The sequence below is a fragment of the Procambarus clarkii genome, chromosome 26 (assembly GCF_040958095.1).
Source record: "Procambarus clarkii isolate CNS0578487 chromosome 26, FALCON_Pclarkii_2.0, whole genome shotgun sequence".
Lineage (NCBI taxonomy): Eukaryota > Metazoa > Arthropoda > Malacostraca > Decapoda > Cambaridae > Procambarus > Procambarus clarkii.
The window spans coordinates 23,370,852-23,391,131 of record NC_091175.1 but is presented as its reverse complement, the minus strand read 5'-3'; the positions used below and the strand labels follow the sequence as shown (position 1 = coordinate 23,391,131).

Genomic DNA, 20,280 nt, shown 5'->3' with positions numbered 1-20,280 from the left:
AGCAGCACAGCAGTTGGTACAGCAGCAGTTGGTACAGCAGTTGGTACAGCAGTTGGTGCAGCAGTTGGTACAGCAGTTGGTACAGCAGTCAGTTCAGTGTGATGAATTTTGTAGCACGAAGCGTCGTTTCGTAACCAAAACATCAGGTTTTGTACACATCAAAGCGTCGTTTCGTACACAACGTCGGCAGATTCCTCAGTACACAGTTTCTTCAGCATAGCTTGGGTAGCACACAGCATCGGTTAGCACACAGCATCGGTTAGCACACAGCATCGTTTAGCACACAGCATCGTTTAGCACACAGCATCGGGTATGGCGCTCACAGCTTCTCTTCCTCCTCCAGGCAGCATGCTTCTCCCTTGTGTTTGAAACTGAACAAATACCTGCGTTCACAGTTCATCCTCGTCGCCAATGTGGTGTTTGTGTGTTACTGAGGAAGTCTTGGTTGTAGGGTTGATGTAAAGTCATGCCTTGGTTACTGACTTTAATACTTAATATGATTACATGACTAGTAGCTACCAAGCTTGGCTGGCGTCCTGTACGCTCTCTTGTTTACCTTCAATCTCTCTCTGGCGTCCCAGCCGCCGCACATAGAAAACGGATGGTACCATTTTCTGTGAACATGACAATAAGCTTCATGATCACATATACAAGTAATGATAGAAATGGATATAAAGCATAAATAATCTGGAGATCATCGGCAATTCTTCTTTCATGATCTCCTGTGACTCTTTCAGCTGGGCAGTTTTAAAAAGGGGTCTCACACCCTTTCACAGAGGGGCCAGCTTCGTCCACGTCGGCCTCCTCTCCAACTGCCTCAACATCCACACACACTGTCCTCTTCAACAGTCCTGGACACAAGCTGCCTTACAGCCTATCCTACTACTAATGTATCAATGTTATACTGAAACATACATAGGTGAATATCGTGTCCTATCTAGCCTACTCAACAAAGGGGTAATGGGAGGAAAATTGATCTACCTTTACATTACTGGCTCACGACGCCTGTCCCTCGATGGTGTGAGGTCCCCCCACTTCCTGAGTCGGTCCTTGACGATCCAGGATCGTTCCACAAGTCCTCAGGTGTCTTGAAGCCTTTGCGTCGTCGCCGAACCACTCCCAGAGTTTCAGATATCCGAATCCTTGCTCATCCAGTGGGCACTGAGCTAATAACTGTATACTCACACCCATTCCTTCCACAAGGCGTTGCTCCTTGTCCTAGGAACGGTGTCGTCCCTCCATTATCCTCAGTGAACGTGATCCAGTCACAGCCAGGCCTGCCTACCACACCGTCCAGACCCTTGACGTCAGGAGGCGCCCTCCAGCGTCGTCACCGACCAATTCCTCAAGTTTTGGCACTTCTCTGCCCAAAAACTTGGTTCCTTCTTGCTTGCCAGAAGCAAAGGGTCTCCAGTAACATTGGTGGGCTGCGATGGCTAGCTATAATCCACTGAGAAAGACTTGCAAAGCCTCAAATCCTCGAGAGCTCATCGACGCACATCCTCCCGCCTCCATAGTCAGGTCAACTCTGACGTTACCTCAGCTGGCGCCGCCAGGGGCACTCAGTGACGTCAAGGCGGGCTCTGATTGGTCACTCGTGACCTAAGTCAACGAATCCGCAGCCGGCTGGCGTCGTCCACAAAATGGCGGATCTGCAGGTAGGGGGTACGATTTTGTTTGTATCAGGGCGCCACTTCTCCCCCACCCCTCTACCAACAAACTTCTAAATGTAAATTTTTCCCCTATCAGGCAGCCGATCTGGTCGCCACATATATCAACAGACTCCCTGCATCTCAGAGAATCAGTAGGTCTAGTAGATATGACTCTTATTGATGGATCTGGGGAGAAATTGGAGGGGGCTCCATAACAACATGTAACTAGTCGAATCGACTTGAGAATGGTCCAGGACGGACCGAAACGTCGTCGTCCCTTCACCATCTAGTGTGTGGTCTGGTCAACAACATGTAACTATTGTAAGAAGTGCTCGGAAATGGTGAACATGAAGCAATTGCAAAATGTGTTAGGAAGTAATGAAAATGGAGCTATAGGAAATGTTCGGAAGTGGTGAACATGTAACTATTGCAGGATTTGTTCGGAAGTGGTGAACGAAAGGTAACTATCAGGGGGAAGCGCAAAGCCATTGTGACTATATAGCACTGGGAAGAGAGTCAGGATAAGGATTTGGGATGGGACTGGGGGAAAGAATGGCGCCCAACCACTTGGACAGTCGGGGATTGAACGCCGACCTGCATGAAGCGAGAACGTCGTTCTACCGTCTAGTGCTCTCCCGTCTAGTTCTACCGTCTAACGTCGTTCTACCGTCTAGTTCTACCACTTCTACGCCTACCAAGTGGTCGGCTCAGAAGTGGTGAACATGCAACTATTGTAAGAAATGTTCGGAAGGGATGAACATGTAACTATTACAAGATGTGTTAGGAAGTGATGAACATGTAACTATTGCAAGAAGTGTTCGGAAGTAGTGAACATTACACACAGAGATCACACTAACGTGATGCATCAAATGAACAAATCCACAAGGGCCGTGACGAAGATTCAAACCAGCATCCGGGAGCATCCCAGACACTGCCTTAATCGACTGAGCTACGACAGGGTAAAAGAGTTGAAACCGAAGTTCTACTGAACTTACTGGATCCCGTAGCCTCTCCGAGGCACAAACCAGGGTTTTACACAACTCCCCCCTGCACCCGAGCTATGTCAATAGGCCGTTCTCCCTCTTCGCCCTTACATCATTACACCCTTACATTAAAGCAGTGTCTGGGATGCTCTCGGACGCTGGTTCGAATCCTCGTCACGGCCCTTGTGGATTTGTTCATTAGTGAACATGTAGTTATTGCAAGATGTGTTCGGAAGTGATGAACAAGTAACTATTGCAAGATGTTCGGAAGTGGTGAACATGTAACATTTGCTGGATGTGTTCAGAAGTGGTGAACTTGTAACTATTGCAGGATGTGTTCGAAAGTGGTGAACATGTAACTATTACAAGATGTGTTCAGAAGTGGTGAACATGTAGCTACTGCAGGATGTGTTCGGAAGTGGTGAACATGTAACTATTGCAAGATGTGTTCGGAAGTGGTGAACATGTAACTATTACAGGATGTGTTCGGAAATGATGAACATGTAACTATTGCAGGATGTGTTCGGAAGTGGTGAACATGTAACTATTACAGGATGTGTTCGGAAGTGGTGAACATGTAACTATTGCAGGATGTGTTCGGAAGTGGTGGACTTCAGCCTGCCCACAGAGGTGCTGGAGATGGTTTTCGCGCACGTGCCTCTCGTGCATCTGTTGACCATCGATGCTTCTGTCTGTCGCTACTGGTACACAGTCATCCTTAACCCTGCGGTGAGTAATATAACCCTATGGTGAGTAATATAACCCTATGGTGAGTAATATAACCCTATGGTGAGTAATACTACACTAGAGTGAGTAATAAAACCCTATGGTAAGTACTACATCACAATAACGAGTGTGATATTCCTTCAGTGAGTAATACAGACCGACGGTGAGTAATACGACACTTATGAGTTATAGCACCACACTATGGTGAGTAAGTAATGGTAATGTCTTCTCACTAATATTATAAATAGGATAAAAAACAACATTTGTGTATTTGTGAAATATATGTATAGATTTACAGCAAGACTTTTGCACTCTCCTGAGTGTCTGATAAAGGTTTGAGTGTGTGATTAGGACAATACATACATCTCAATGACTAATGAAACACTCAGGAGTGCGAAAGACTTGGTGTACTTTTTTATATAAACATCACATATACATAACTTTGGGGTTTTATGCACTGTGGTCAGTAATATAATCCTACAGTCAGTAATACCATTCCTACAGCTAGTAATACAACCCTAAAGTTAGTAACACAACACAGTGGTGAGTAATATAATCCTACAGTAAGTTATACACACCCTACAGTTAGTAACAACACTGTGGGTGAGTAATATAATCCTACAGTAAGTTATACACACCCTACAGTTAGTAATACAACACTGTGGTGAGTAATATAATCCTACAGTCAATAATAAACCCTACCAATTAGAAATACAACACTGTGGTGGGTAATATAATCGTACAGTTATTAATACACCCTACAGTTAGTAATACTACACAATGGTGAGTAATATAATCACTACAGTTAGTAATACAACCTTACAATTAGTAACACAACACTGTGGTGAGTAATATAATCCTACATTCAGTAATACACCCTTTCAGTTAGTAACATAACACTGGTGAGTAATACAACTCTACGCTTAATGATACAATACAGTGGTGAGTAATATATTCCTACAGTAAGTAATGCATCCCTACAGTTATTAACACAACACAGTGGTGAATAATATAATCCAACCGTCAGTAATACTCCCGTACAGTTAATAATACAACACTGTGGGGAGTAATATAATCCTACAGTTAGTAATACAACCATACAGTTAGTAACACAACATAGTTGTGAGTAATATAATCCTATAGTCAGTAATTACAACCATACCGTTAATAACACAACACAGTGGTGATAAATACATCTCTATGCTTAATGATACAACACAGTGGTGAGTAATATAAATCTACAGTAAATAAAAGAATCCTGTGATAAATATTTAAAAATGCATGTTGAAACTCTCTAATTGTTTAAATTAAATTTGGTTATAACAAAATCTAACAAATGAAAATTGCTGTATTCAAAAGGTGACGTTTTCTAATTAACATTTAGCTTGTCATAGTGTTGACTCGTTTGCCTTACTTTCCTTGTACACAATTTCAGTTTATTCCGTGGAGAAAATTTTACCATCGACTGAAGTTGGTGCCTAATAGCGTATCGTCCAGCATGCTGTTGTTCCCCTCGCGGGACAGTGACAAGCTGCCAGTCATCAACATCATGTCTGCCCTCTGTCAGCACCACGGTGTAACATCCGTGAAAGACTGTATCACCAGTGTCATCAGGTAAGATAACACCATGAGAGACTGTATCACAAGTGTCATCAGGTAAGATAACACCATGAGAGGCTGTATCACCAGTGTCATCAGGTTAGATAACACCATGAGAGACTGTACCACAAGTGTCATCAGGTTAGATAATACCATGAGAGACTGTATCACCAGTGTCATCTAGTAAGATAACACCATGAGAGACTATATCACCAATGTTATCGAGGTAATTACTCCCTGAACATGGAATGAAAGCACCAGTAATGGTGCTGATAAATAAGTGATGATGATGGGTATCAAGCTGCGGACAGCAGCAGGATAAAGCATCACTAACTGTGTTGTGGATATTGCAGGATGATGGGCAGCAGGCATGGGCCAGGAGCTGGAGCAGCGACCAAGTTGGTACTTCAGAGACACAGACTATACAATATGGCAAGTGATACTCTGGAGAACATGGAGGAGGCGCTAATGCCCAGACCCTTCAACCTCTGGCACGTCGCTACCATTATTGTGTTCCGTAGGTGTTCTGTACTTCTGTTCTACCCATGCGTCGTGTTCTCCTTCCCTTGCTCCTGTTCTTCCCATGCGTCGTGTTCTCCTTCCCTTGCTATTGTTCTCCTCCTATTGCTCTTGTGCTCACAGTTATGCTTGCTTGGGTTAAACCTCGGCTCTTTGGTCCCGCCTCTCAACTGTCATTCTACTGGTGTACAGGTTCCTGAGTCTACTGAGCTCAATCATATCTTCATTTGAAACTGTGTATGGAGTCTGCCTCCATTACATCACTGCTTAATGCATTCCATTTACTAACTACTCTGGCACTGTAAAAGTTCTTTCTCTTGTCCCTGTAGCTCATTTGGGTAGTCACCTTCCACCTGTGTCCCCTTGTGCGAGTACCACCCATGCTAAAGAATAAGTCCTTATCTACCCTGTCAATTCCCTTGCGAATTTTGTATGTGGTGATCATGTCTCCTCGAACTCTTCTGTCTTCCAGCGATGTGAGGCGCAATTCACACCGCCTTTTTTCGTAACTTATAACTCTTAGTTCTAGGATTAGTCTAGTGACCTTCCCTTGAACCTTCTCCAGCTTCATCTTATGATTAACAAGGTATGGACTCCATGCTGGGGCCGCATACTCCAGGATTGTTCTTACATATGTGGCATACAAGGTTCTAAATGATTCCTAACATAAGTTTATCAATGCAGTTTTGATGTTAGCCAGCCTCGTGTACGCCGCTGATGATATTCTTTTGGTGTCGGCTTCAGGAGACCGGTTCGATATGATATCAATTCCTAGATCTTTCTCTCTGTCGGTTTCCTGGAAGACTTCGTCTCCCATTCCATACCCTGTGTCTGGCCTCCTGTTCCCGCCACCTAGCTTCATTTCCTTGCATTTACTTGGGTCGAGCTTTAGTAGCCATTTGTTAGACCATTCCTTCGGTTTGTCTAGGTAATCTTGTAACCGCTTGTTATCTTCCTCTGTCTTAATCCTCCTCATAATGTTTGCAACATCAGTAAATAAGGCAAGGAACTAGTCTATTCCCTCTGGGAGATCATTTATATATATCAGAAACAGGATAAATCCAAGGACTGAACACTGTAAGACTCCACTGGTGACGTCTCACTACTCTGAAACCTCACCATTTACAGTGACTCGCTGTCATCTGTTGCGTAGTTACGCATTTCTTTCAGTTCAACCTTCCCTGTTCCTCTTTTCGTACCCTTGCTATTGTTCTCCCATTTTTCGTGTTCTCTTCTCCCCTGCTTCTTTTTCCCCTCCACATGTGTCGTGTTCTCCTCTTCTTGATTTTGTTCGACTTCCCGTGCTCCCATTCTCTCCTATTGTTCCTATTCTCATCCCCTTGCTCCCATTCTCCTGCCCTTGTTACTGTTCTCCTCCCCTTGCTACTGCTCTTCTCATCTTGTTCGTGTTTTCTCACATTTGCTTCTGTTCTCCCCCTCACTCCTATGCTTATCCCCCTGCTCTTATTATTAGCCTCTTGCTTCTATTCTTGTCCCCCTTGCTCCTATTCTTATCCGCTTTTTCCTATTCTTACCCCCCCTTGCTCCTATTCTTAAACTCTTGCTCCTATTCATATCCCCATGCTCCTATTATTATCCCTTTGCTCAAATTCTTATCCCTTTGCTCCTATTCTTATCCCCTTGCTATTGTTCTCCCCTTTTGATGTTTTCCTGCCATTACCCCTTATTCTCTTACTCGCGTTACCTTACTCCTTGTTCATGAAAGATTAACTAAAAAAATTAAAAATATAGAGGTTCACGGAACTGTGGATGCTATATTAAGTTGGATTAGGGAATGGCTATAACAAAAGAACCCAAGAGTTAGTAGTATGTCTAGTATGTATGAGTATGGAGAAAGGAAGTGATAAAAAGTAAATCTTGGGAGGGGGAAACAAATAAGAACATAAGAACATAAGAACAAAGGTAACTGCAGAAGGCCTATTGGCCCATACGAGGCAGCTCCTATTTATAACCACCCAATCCCACTCATATACTTGTCCAACCCGTGCTTGAAACAATCGAGGGACCCCACCTCCACCACGTTACGCGGCAATTGGTTCCACAAATCAACAACCCTGTTACTGAACCAGTATTTACCCAAGTCTTTCCTAAATCTAAACTTATCCAATTTATACCCATTGTTTCGTGTTCTGTCCTGTGTTGATACTATTAATACCCTATTAATATCCCCCCGGTTATGTCCATTCATCCACTTGTAAACCACTATCATGTCACCCCTAACTCTTCGCCTTTCCAGTGAATGCAACTTAAGCTTTGTTAATCTTTCTTCATATGAAAGATTTCTAATTTGGGGAATTAACTTAGTCATCCTACGCTGGACACGTTCAAGTGAATTTATATCCATTCTATAATATGGCGACCAAAACTGAACTGCATAATCTAAATGGGGCCTAACTAGAGCAAGATATAGCTTGAGAACCACACCAGGTGTCTTGTTACTAACGCTGCGATTAATAAATCCAAGTGTCCGATTTGCCTTATTACGAACATTTATGCATTGATCCTTTTGTTTTAAATTCTTACTAATCATAACTCCCAGATCCCTTTCGCAATCCGACTTCGCAATCACAACACCATCTAGCTCGTATCTTGTAACTCTATCATCATTACCTAACCTCAGAACTTTACATTTATCAGCATTAAACTGCATCTGCCAATCCTTTGACCATTTCAAAACCCTATCTAGATCAACTTGAAGTGATAGTGAGTCCTCCTCCGAATTAATTTCCCTACCGATTTTCGTATCATCGGCAAATTTGCAAATGTTGCTACTCAAACCTGAATCTAAATCATTTATATATATTGTAAACAACAGAGGTCCCAGGACAGAGCCTTGAGGCACTCCACTTACAACATTTTCCCACTCTGACTTGATTCCATTTATACTAACTCTCTGTTTCCTTTGGTATAGCCATGCCCTAATCCAGCTTAATATATATAAAACCATGTTGCGACTCAATTATTAATTTATGTTTTTCAAGATGAAGACGAATTTTATTTGCTATTATAGATTCGAGTAACTTTCCCACAATAGACGTTAGGCTAATTGGTCGATAGTTAGACGCAAGTGATCTATCTCCTTTCTTAAAAACTGGTATCACATTAGCAACTTTCCAAAACTCTGGCACTCTGCCTGACTCTATTGATTTATTAAATATGGTTGACAGTGGGTCACAAAGCTCCTCTTTGCATTCTTTAAGCACCCTGGCAAACACTTCATCCGGCCCTGGGGATTTGTTTGGTTTGAGTTTTACTATTTGTTTAAGAACATCCTCCCTGGTAACTGCTAAACTCGTCAACCTGTCCTCGTCCCCCACCCACATAGACTTGTTCGGCTGAAGGCATATTGTTAAGTTCCTCTTTAGTAAATACAGATACAAAATATTTATTAAAAATACTACTCATCTCTTCATCACTATCTGTTATTTGACCTGTCTCAGTTTTTAATGGACCTATCCTTTCCCTAGTCTTAGTACGATATAACTGAAAAAACCCTTTAGGATTTGTCTTTGCTTGCCCTGCTATGCGAACTTCATAGTTTCTTTTTGCTTTCCTTATCTCTTTTTTAACATTTCTAACCAGTTGTACGAATTCCTGTTCTAAAGTGACCTCCCCATTTTTAATCCTTTTGTACCAAGCTCTCTTTTTACCTATAAGGTTCTTCAAATTCTTTGTTATCCACTTTGGGTCATTAGTATTCGATCTATTCAATTTGTATGGTATACTACGTTCCTGTGCTTTGTTTAGAATATTCTTAAATAAATTATATATTGAATCCACATCGAAATCCCCATTTAAGTCACCTATCGCTGGGTTCATGTCTCGCTCCAAGACCGGCCCACACCCCATACCCAAGACTTTCCAATCAATTTGACCCAAAAAATTTCTTAGGCTATTAAAATCAGCTTTTCGAAAATCTGGCACTTTAACAGAATTTTCTCCTACTGGTCTATTCCATTCTATGCTAAATCTGATTTCTTTGTGATCACTGCTCCCTAGCTCACTCCCTATTTCGATGTCATTAATTTGCGTTTCCCTGTTAGTTAACACTAAATCTAAAATATTATTTTCCCGTGTTGGTTCCTTAATGTGTTGCGTAAGAAAGCAATCGTCAATTAATTCTAGAAAATCTTCTGCTTCACTATTCCCTGTTTTGTTCAACCAGTTTATTCCGCTAAAATTAAAGTCACCCATGACATAAATACTGTTAGATCTAGATGCTCTAGATATTTCATCCCATAGATGCTTTGCTTCCATTCTGTCTAAATTTGGTGGCCTATATATTACTCCTATTATAATATTATTAGCTTTTTCGTTTAATTCAATCCAAATAGTTTCTGTGTGTGGCTCTGTTTTGATTCCCTCTTTGAGACTACATTTCAAATTGTCCCTAACATATATGGCTACTCCACCTCCTCGTCTAATATATCTATCTGTGTGAAATAGTTTAAATCCATATATTTGATATTCAGCTAATAGTTCTCTATTTTCTACATTCATCCACGTTTCGGTAAGTGCAATAATATTTATTTTTTCTGTGCAGACAAGAGCATTTAATTCGTTAATTTTATTTCTTAGACTTCTACTGTTAGTGTAATATACCCTAAGTGAATTGTTATTTTGCGGACCTTCTCTTTCCCTGATCGTTTTGCCAATTCCTTTCTCCCACAAACACATACTTTTATTACCTCCTTCCTCCAAATCAATTCCCATACCTCTATCTACTAACAGTTTAAACCCAAACAAACACCTCTAACCACTTCTTCTAGCGAGTTCGCAACAGCAACAACCCCAGCTCTCGATAGATGCACCCCATCACGAGCATACATTTCATTTCTTCCATAGAAGTGTTCCCAGTTGTCTATGAAAGATATTGCATTTGATTTGCAATATCTTTCCAGCCGGCAATTGACACCAAGTGCCCTCGATATCCATTCATTTCCCACTCCCTTTCTTGGAAGAATGCCACATATGATCGGGATTCCTCCCTTGCTCCTAACTAACTCTATGGCTGTTTTATACCTCTGAATCAGTTCCTCACTCCTGACTCGACCAACATCATTTCCTCCCAAGCTAATGCAAATAATGGGATTGTTCCCATTACCAGCCATAATATCATTCATGTTGTTTATAATATCACCAATGCCAGCTCCGGGATAGCAAACCCTTAACCTGTTCCCCCTATCTCTAGCACAAAACGTTCTATCCAAATACCTTATCTGGGAATCTCCCACAACTAATGTTTGCTTAGGTACTTCCTTTACTTTCTGAGGGGCCTGCGCTTCCTTTCTCTTCGTTGCTTTCCCTTTTGCGCGATCCACAGTCTCTCCACAGCACTCGTCCTCCAAAACGTCAAATGAATTTGAAGTTGCTATGGCGTTTGAAGGCGGCTTTATCAAAGTCTTCTTAAGGCCCCTGTCTTTCGCAACTCTCCAAGACGAGGTCCCTTTACTGCTGGTCTCCTCCTTCGTTACTTCTCGTTGTTTTTTAAGCTGACGCACCTCCTCCCGCAGAGAGTCCAACTCTGTCCTCAGGGCTCCCACTAGAGTCACCAGGTCCTTCACTACAACTTCCATATTGCAATGATAATATAACAATATTATTAGCTTTTTCGTTTAATTCAATCCAAATAGTTTCTGTGTGTGGCTCTGTTTTGATTCCCTCTTTGAGACTACATTTCAAATTGTCCCTAACATATATGGCTACTCCACCTCCTCGTCTAATATATCTATCTGTGTGAAATAGTTTAAATCCATATATTTGATATTCAGCTAATAGTTCTCTATTTTCTACATTCATCCACGTTTCGGTAAGTGCAATAATATCTATTTTTTCTGTGCAGACAAGAGCATTTAATTCGTTAATTTTATTTCTTAGACTTCTACTGTTAGTGTAATATACCCTAAGTGAATTGTTATTTTGCGGACCTTCTCTTTCCCTGATCGTTTTGCCAATTCCTTTCTCCCACAAACACATACTTTTATTACCTCCTTCCTCAAAATCAATTCCCATACCTCTATCTACTAACAGTTTAAACCCAAACAAACACCTCTAACCACTTCTTCTAACGAGTTCGCAACAGCAACAACCCCAGCTCTCGATAGATGCACCCCATCACGAGCATACATTTCATTTCTTCCATAGAAGTGTTCCCAGTTGTCTATGAAAGATATTGCATTTGATTTGCAATATCTTTCCAGCCGGCAATTGACACCAAGTGCCCTCGATATCCATTCATTTCCCACTCCCTTTCTTGGAAGAATGCCACATATGATCGGGATTCCTCCCTTGCTCCTAACTAACTCTATGGCTGTTTTATACCTCTGAATCAGTTCCTCACTCCTAACTCGACCAACATCATTTCCTCCCACGCTAATGCAAATAATGGGATTGTTCCCATTACCAGCCATAATATCATTCATGTTGTTTATAATATCACCAATGCCAGCTCCGGGATAGCAAACCCTTAACCTGTTCCCCCTATCTCTAGCACAAAACGTTCTATCCAAATACCTTATCTGGGAATCTCCCACAACTAATGTTTGCTTAGGTACTTCCTTTACTTTCAGAGGGGCCTGCGCTTCCTTTCTCTTCGTTGCTTTCCCTTTTGCGCGATCCACAGTCTCTCCACAGCACTCGTCCTCCAAAACGTCAAAAGAATTAGAAGTTGCTATGGCGTTTGAAGGCGGCTTTATCAAAGTCTTCTTAAGGCCCCTGTCTTTCACAACTCTCCAAGACGAGGTCCCTTTACTTTATAGTAATAGGCAAATAGGCAAAATGATCAGGGAAGATCATTTTGCCGATTTGTTCCCCCCCCCCCTTCCTCCCAAGACATACTTTTTATCACCTCCTTTCTCCATATCAATTCCTATGCCACTATCTACTAACATTTTGAACCGAAACAAATCCCTCCAACCATAGATTCCAACGAGTCTGCAACAACACCAACCCTAGCCCTAGATAGAAGAAATCCATTCCGAGCATACATGTAATTTCTTCCATAGCAATGTTCCCAGTTATCTATGAATGATATTGCATTTGATTTGCAGTTTTTGTTTAGTCAGCAATAGAGAGCAAGTGCCCTCGACAACCATTAATATCTAACTCCCTTTCTTGGATGAATGCCACATATGATCGGGATACCTCCCTTGCTCCTATTTTGAGAGAAGGGCCTCAAAATATTAATACACCATAAAGTAAAGGGTATATTACATATATTATTACATATTACATATATTACACAGTAAAAGGTATATTACACCAACAGTAGAAGTCTAAGAAACAAAATAGAAAGTTAGAGCGGTACCGAAGCGAATTTTGGTTGTGGGAGATTCCCAGGTGAGGTATTTAGACAGAACGTTTTGTGCCAGAGATAGGGGGAACTGATTAAGGGTTTGCTATCCGGGAGCTGGAATTGGTGATATTGTTGAAAACATGAATGATATTATGACGGGAAATGGGAACAAACCCATTATTTGTATTAGTGCAGGGGGTAATAATATACCCCCTGCACTAATATATACCCCCTTGGGAGAGGTTGTGTTAGCCGGAGCTCTGGAGTAACATTATTATTGCAATAATGGAAGGATTAGTTAATGATTTGGTGAGTTTGGTTGGAGCTCTGAGAGCAGAGATGGATTCCCTGCGGGAGGAGGTATGACGGCTGAGACTTCGAGAGGAAACGAAGGAGGAGACCAGTGTTGACGGGACCTCATCGTGGAGAGTAGTGAAAGACAGGGGTCTTAAGAAGACCTTGACAAGGCCGCCTACAGACGCCCTAAGGACGGCAAATTCATTTGCCGTGTTGGAGGACGAATGCTGTAGTGCGCCTGCAGCGAGGAAATCAGCGAGGAACGGCGGAGCGCAGGCCCCTCAGGCTGCTCAAAAAGTTAAGGCGGTACCGAAGCGAATTTTGGTTGTGGGAGATTCCCAGGTGAGGTATATAGACAGAACGTTTTGTGCCAGAGATAGGGGGAACAGATTAAGGGTTTGCTATCCGGGAGCTGGAATTGGTGATATTGTTGAAACATGAATGATATTATGACGGGAAATGGGAACAAACCCATTATTTGTATTAGGGCAGGGGGTAATGATGTTGGGCGAGTTAGGAGTGAGGAACTAATACAGAGATTTAGGACAGCCATTGAATTAGTTAGGAGCAAGGGAGGATTCCCGATCATATGTGGCATTCTTCCAAGAAAGGGAGTGGGAAATGAATGGATGTCAAGGGCACTTGGTGTCAATTGCCGGCTGGAAAGATATTGCAAATCAAATGCAATAAGAACATAAGAACAAAGGTAACTGCAGAAGGCCTATTGGCCCATACGAGGCAGCGCCTATTCTATAACCACCCAATCCCACTCATATACTTGTCCAACCCGTGCTTGAAACAATCGAGGGACCCCACCTCCACAATGTTACGCGGCAATTGGTTCCACAAATCAACAACCCTGTTACTGAACCAGTATTTACCCAAGTCTTTCCTAAATCTAAACTTATCCAATTTATACCCATTGTTTCGTGTTCTGTCCTGTGTTGATACTTTTAATACCCTATTAATATCCCCCCGGTTATGTCCATTCATCCACTTGTAAACCTCTATCATGTCACCCCTAACTCTTCGCCTTTCCAGTGAATGCAACTTAAGCTTTGTTAATCTTTCTTCATATGAAAGATTTCTAATTTGGGGAATTAACTTAGTCATCCTACGCTGGACACGTTCAAGTGAATTTATATCCATTCTATAATATGGCGACCAAAACTGAACTGCATAATCTAAATGGGGCCTAACTAGAGCAAGATATAGCTTGAGAACCACACCAGGTGTCTTGTTACTAACGCTGCGATTAATAAATCCAAGTGTCCGATTTGCCTTATTACGAACATTTATGCATTGATCCTTTTGTTTTAAATTCTTACTAATCATAACTCCCAGATCCCTTTCGCAATCCGACTTCGCAATCACAACACCATCTAGCTCGTATCTTGTAACTCTATCATCATTACCTAACCTCAGAACTTTACATTTATCAGCATTAAACTGCATCTGCCAATCCTTTGACCATTTCAAAACCCTATCTAGATCAACTTGAAGTGATAGTGAGTCCTCCTCCGAATTAATTTCCCTACCGATTTTCGTATCATCGGCAAATTTGCAAATGTTGCTACTCAAACCTGAATCTAAATCATTTATATATATTATAAACAACAGAGGTCCCAGGACAGAGCCTTGAGGCACTCCACTTACAACATTTTCCCACTCTGACTTGATTCCATTTATACTAACTCTCTGTTTCCTTTGGTATAGCCATGCCCTAATCCAGCTTAATATTGCACCCCCAATACCATGAGACTCTATCTTTTTAATCAGTCTTTCATGTGGCACTGTATCAAAAGCTTTGCTAAAGTCAAGGTATACAACATCGCAATCCTTACCACTATCAACTGCCTCAACAATGCTAGAATAAAAAGATAACAAATTTGTTAAACATGAACGGCCATTTATAAAACCATGTTGCGACTCAATTATTAATTTATGTTTTTCAAGATGAAGACGAATTTTATTTGCTATTATAGATTCGAGTAACTTTCCCACAATAGACGTTAGGCTAATTGGTCGATAGTTAGACGCAAGTGATCTATCTCCTTTCTTAAAAACTGGTATCACATTAGCAACTTTCCAAAACTCTGGCACTCTGCCTGACTCTATTGATTTATTAAATATGGTTGACAGTGGGTCACAAAGCTCCTCTTTGCATTCTTTAAGCACCCTGGCAAACACTTCATCCGGCCCTGGGGATTTGTTTGGTTTGAGTTTTACTATTTGTTTAAGAACATCCTCCCTGGTAACTGCTAAACTCGTCAACCTGTCCTCGTCCCCACCCACATAGACTTGTTCGGCTGAAGGCATATTGTTAAGTTCCTCTTTAGTAAATACAGATACAAAATATTTATTAAAAATACTACTCATCTCTTCATCACTATCTGTTATTTGACCTGTCTCAGTTTTTAATGGACCTATCCTTTCCCTAGTCTTAGTACGATATAACTGAAAAAACCCTTTAGGATTTGTCTTTGCTTGCCCTGCTATGCGAACTTCATAGTTTCTTTTTGCTTTCCTTATCTCTTTTTTAACATTTCTAACCAGTTGTACGAATTCCTGTTCTAAAGTGACCTCCCCATTTTTAATCCTTTTGTACCAAGCTCTCTTTTTACCTATAAGGTTCTTCAAATTCTTTGTTATCCACTTTGGGTCATTAGTATTCGATCTATTCAATTTGTATGGTACACTACGTTCCTGTGCTTTGTTTAGAATATTCTTAAATAAGTTATATATTGAATCCACATCGAAATCCCCATTTAAGTCACCTATCGCTGGGTTCATGTCTCGCTCCAAGACCGGCCCACACCCCATACCCAAGACTTTCCAATCAATTTGACCCAAAAAATTTCTTAGGCTATTAAAATCAGCTTTTCGAAAATCTGGCACTTTAACAGAATTTTCTCCTACTGGTCTATTCCATTCTATGCTAAATCTGATTTCTTTGTGATCACTGCTCCTTAGCTCACTCCCTATTTCGATGTCATTAATTTGCGTTTCCCTGTTAGTTAACACTAAATCTAAAATATTATTTTCCCGTGTTGGTTCCTTAATGTGTTGCGTAAGAAAGCAATCGTCAATTAATTCTAGAAAATCTTCTGCTTCACTATTCCCTGTTTTGTTCAACCAGTTTATTCCGCTAAAATTAAAGTCACCCATAACATAAATACTGTTAGATCTAGATGCTCTAGATATTTCATCCCATAGATGCTTTGCTTCCATTCTGTCTAAATTTGGTGGCCTATATATAACTCCTATTATAATATTATTTGCTTTTTCGTTTAATTCTATCCAAATAGTTTCTGTGTGTGGCTCTGTTTTGATTCCCTCTTTGAGACTACATTTCAAATTGTCCCTAACATATATGGCTAATCCACCTTCTCGTCTAATATATCTATCTGTGTGAAATAGTTTAAATCCGTATATTTGATATTCAGCTAATAGTTCTCTATTTTCTACATTCATCCACGTTTCGGTAAGTGCAATAATATCTATTTTTTCTGTGCAGACAAGAGCATTTAATTCGTTAATTTTATTTCTTAGACTTCTACTGTTAGTGTAATATACCCTAAGTGAATTGTTATTTTGCGGACCTTCTCTTTCCCTGATCGTTTTGCCAATTCCTTTCTCCCACAAACACATACTTTTATTACCTCCTTCCTCCAAATCAATTCCCATACCTCTATCTACTAACAGTTTAAACCCAAACAAACACCTCTAACCACTTCTTCTAACGAGTTCGCAACAGCAACAACCCCAGCTCTCGATAGATGCACCCCATCACGAGCATACATTTCATTTCTTCCATAGAAGTGTTCCCAGTTGTCTATGAAAGATATTGCATTTGATTTGCAATATCTTTCCAGCCGGCAATTGACACCATGTGCCCTCGATATCCATTCATTTCCCACTCCCTTTCTTGGAAGAATGCCACATATGATCGGGATTCCTCCCTTGCTCCTAACTAACTCTATGGCTGTTTTATACCTCTGAATCAGTTCCTCACTCCTAACTCGACCAACATCATTTCCTCCCACGCTAATGCAAATAATGGGATTGTTCCCATTACCAGCCATAATATCATTCATGTTGTTTATAATATCACCAATGCCAGCTCCGGGATAGCAAACCCTTAACCTGTTCCCCCTATCTCTAGCACAAAACGTTCTATCCAAATACCTTATCTGGGAATCTCCCACAACTAATGTTTGCTTAGGTACTTCCTTTACTTTCTGAGGGGCCTGCGCTTCCTTTCTCTTCGTTGCTTTCCCTTTTGCGCGATCCACAGTCTCTCCACAGCACTCGTCCTCCAAAACGTCAAATGAATTAGAAGTTGCTATGGCGTTTGAAGGCGGCTTTATCAAAGTCTTCTTAAGGCCCCTGTCTTTCACAACTCTCCAAGACGAGGTCCCTTTACTGCTGGTCTCCTCCTTCGTTACTTCTCGTTGTTCTTTCAGCTGACGCACCTCCTCCCGCAGAAAGTCCAACTCTGTCCTCAGGGCTCCCACTAGAGTCACCAGGTCCTTAACTACAACTTCCATATTGCAATGATAATATAACAACACTCAGGAGCTCCGGTTAACACAACCTCTCACTGTGACTTCACCTGACCAATATCTTTCATAGACAACTGGGAACGCTTCTATGGAAGAAATGAAATGTATGCTCGTGATTGGGTGCATCTATCGAGGGCTGGGGTTGTTGCTGTTGCGAACTCGTTGGAACCAGTGGTTAGAGGTGTTTGTTTGGGTTTAAACTGTTAGTAGATAGTGGTATGGGAATTGATTTGGAGGAAGGAGGTAATAAAAGTATGTGTTTGTGGGAGAAGAGAATTGGCAAAATGACCAGGGAAAGAAAAGGGCCTCAAAATAACAATTCACTTATGATATATTACACTAACAGTAGAAGTCTAAGAAATAAAATTAATGAATTAAATGCTCTTGTCTGCACAGAAAAAATAGATATTATTGCACTTACCGAAACGTGGATGAACGTAGAAAATAGAGAACTATTAGCTGAATATCAGATAAATGGATTTAAACTATTTCACACAGATAGATATATTAGACGAGGAGGGGGAGTAGCCATATATGTTAGGGACAATTTGAAATGTAGTCTCAAAGAGGGAATCAAAACTGAGCCACACACAGAAACTATTTGGATAGAATTAAACGAAAAAGCAAATAATATAAGAACATAAGAAGAAAGTTAACTGCAAAAGGCCTATTGGCCCATACGAGGCAGCTCCTATCTATAACCACCCAATCCCACTCATATACTTGTCCAACCCGCGCTTGAAACAATCGAGGGACCCCACCTCCATCACGTTACGTGGCAATTGGTTCCACAAATCAACAACCTTGTTACTGAACCAGTATTTACCCAAGTCTTTCCTAAATCTAAGCTTATCCAATTTATACCCATTGTTTCGTGTTCTGTCTTGTGTTGATACTTTTAATACCCTATTAATATCCCCTTTGTTATGTCCATTCATCCACTTGTAAACCTCTATCATGTCACCCCTAGCTCTTCGCCTTTCCAGTGAATGCAACTTAAGCTTTGTTAATCTTTCTTCATATGAAAGATTTCTAATTTGGGGAATTAACTTAGTCATCCTACGCTGGACACGTTCAAGTGAATTTATATCCTATTCTATAGTACGGCGACCAAAACTGAACTGCATAATCTAAATGGAGCCTAACCAGAGCTAGATATAGCTGAAGAACCACACCAGGTGTCTTGTTACTTACGCTTCGATTAATAAATCAAAGTGTCCAATTTGCCTTATTACGAACATTTATGCATTGATCCTTTTGTTTTAAATTCTTACTAATCATAACTCCCAGATCCCCTTCGCAATCCGACTTCGCAATCTCAACACCATCTAGCTCGTATCTTGTAACTCTATCATCATTACCTAACCTCAGAACTTTACATTTATCAGCATTAAACTGCATCTGCCAATCCTTTGACCATTTCAAAACCCTATCTAGATGAACCCAGCGATTGGTGACGTAAAAGGGGATTTCGATGTGGATTTAATATATAACTTATTTAAGAATATTCTAAACAAAGCACAGGAACATAGTATACCATACAAATTGAATAGGTCGAATACTAATGACCCAAAGTGAATAACAAATAATTTAAAGAACCTTATAGGTAAAAAGAGAGCTTGGTACAAAAGGATTAAGAATGGGGAAGTCAGGTTAGAACAGGAATTCATACAGCTGGTTAGAAATGTTAAAAAAGAGATTAGGAAAGCAAAAAGAAACTATAAAGTTCGCATAGCAGAGCAAGCAAAGTCAAATCCTAAAGGGTTTTTTCAGTTATATCGAACTAAGACTAGGGAAAGGATAGGTCCATTAAAATCTGAGACAGGTCAAATAACGGATAATGACAAGGAGATGAGTAGTATTTTTAACAAATATTTTGTATCTGTATTTACTAAAGAAGAACTTAACAATATGCCTTAAGCCGAACAAGTCTATGTTGGTGGGGATGAGGACAGGTTGACTAGTTTAGCAGTTGCTAGAGAGGATGTAATTAAACAATTAGAAAAACTAAAACCAAACAAATCCCCAGGGCCGGATGAAGTGTTTGCCAGGGTGCTTAAAGAATGCAAAGAGGAGCTTTGTGACCCACTGTCAACCATATTTAATAAATCAATAGAGTCAGGCAGAGTGCCAGAGTTTTGGAAAGTTGCTAATGTGATACCAGTTTTTAAGAAAGGAGATAGATCACTTGCGTCTAACTATCGACCAATTAGCCTAACGTCTATTGTGGGAAAGTTACTCGAATCTATAATAGCAAATAAAATTCGTCTTCATCTTGAAAAACATAAATTAATAATTGAGTCGCAACATGGTTTTATAAATGGCCGTTCATGTTTAACAAATTTGTTATCTTTTTATTCTAGCATAGTTGAGGCAGTTGATAGTGGTAAGGATTGTGATGTTGTGTACCTTGACTTTAGCAAAACTTTTGATACAGTGCCACATGAAAGACTGATTAAAAAGATAGAGGCTCATGGTATTGGGGGTGCTATATTAAACTGGATTAGGGCATGGCTATTCCAAAGGAAACAGAGAGTTAGTATAAATGGAGTCAAGTCAGAGTGGGAAAATGTTGTAAGTGGAGTGCCTCAAGGCTCTGTCCTGGGCCCTCTGTTGTTTATAAT

General features: G+C 40.7%; 1 protein-coding gene across 1 annotated transcript in view; it reads left to right on the top strand.

The window, feature by feature from the left end:
• Window positions 1-3,226: 3,226 nt before the first annotated feature.
• LOC138368842 (F-box DNA helicase 1-like) overlaps window positions 3,227-20,280 on the top strand; it is a 102,728-nt gene continuing 85,674 nt past the window's right edge. The window contains exons 1-3 of the mRNA XM_069331550.1: window positions 3,227-3,364; window positions 4,797-4,975; window positions 5,314-5,477. Coding sequence (XP_069187651.1) covers window positions 3,227-3,364; window positions 4,797-4,975; window positions 5,314-5,477 — 481 coding nt within the window. The remainder of the gene's footprint in view (window positions 3,365-4,796; window positions 4,976-5,313; window positions 5,478-20,280) is intronic.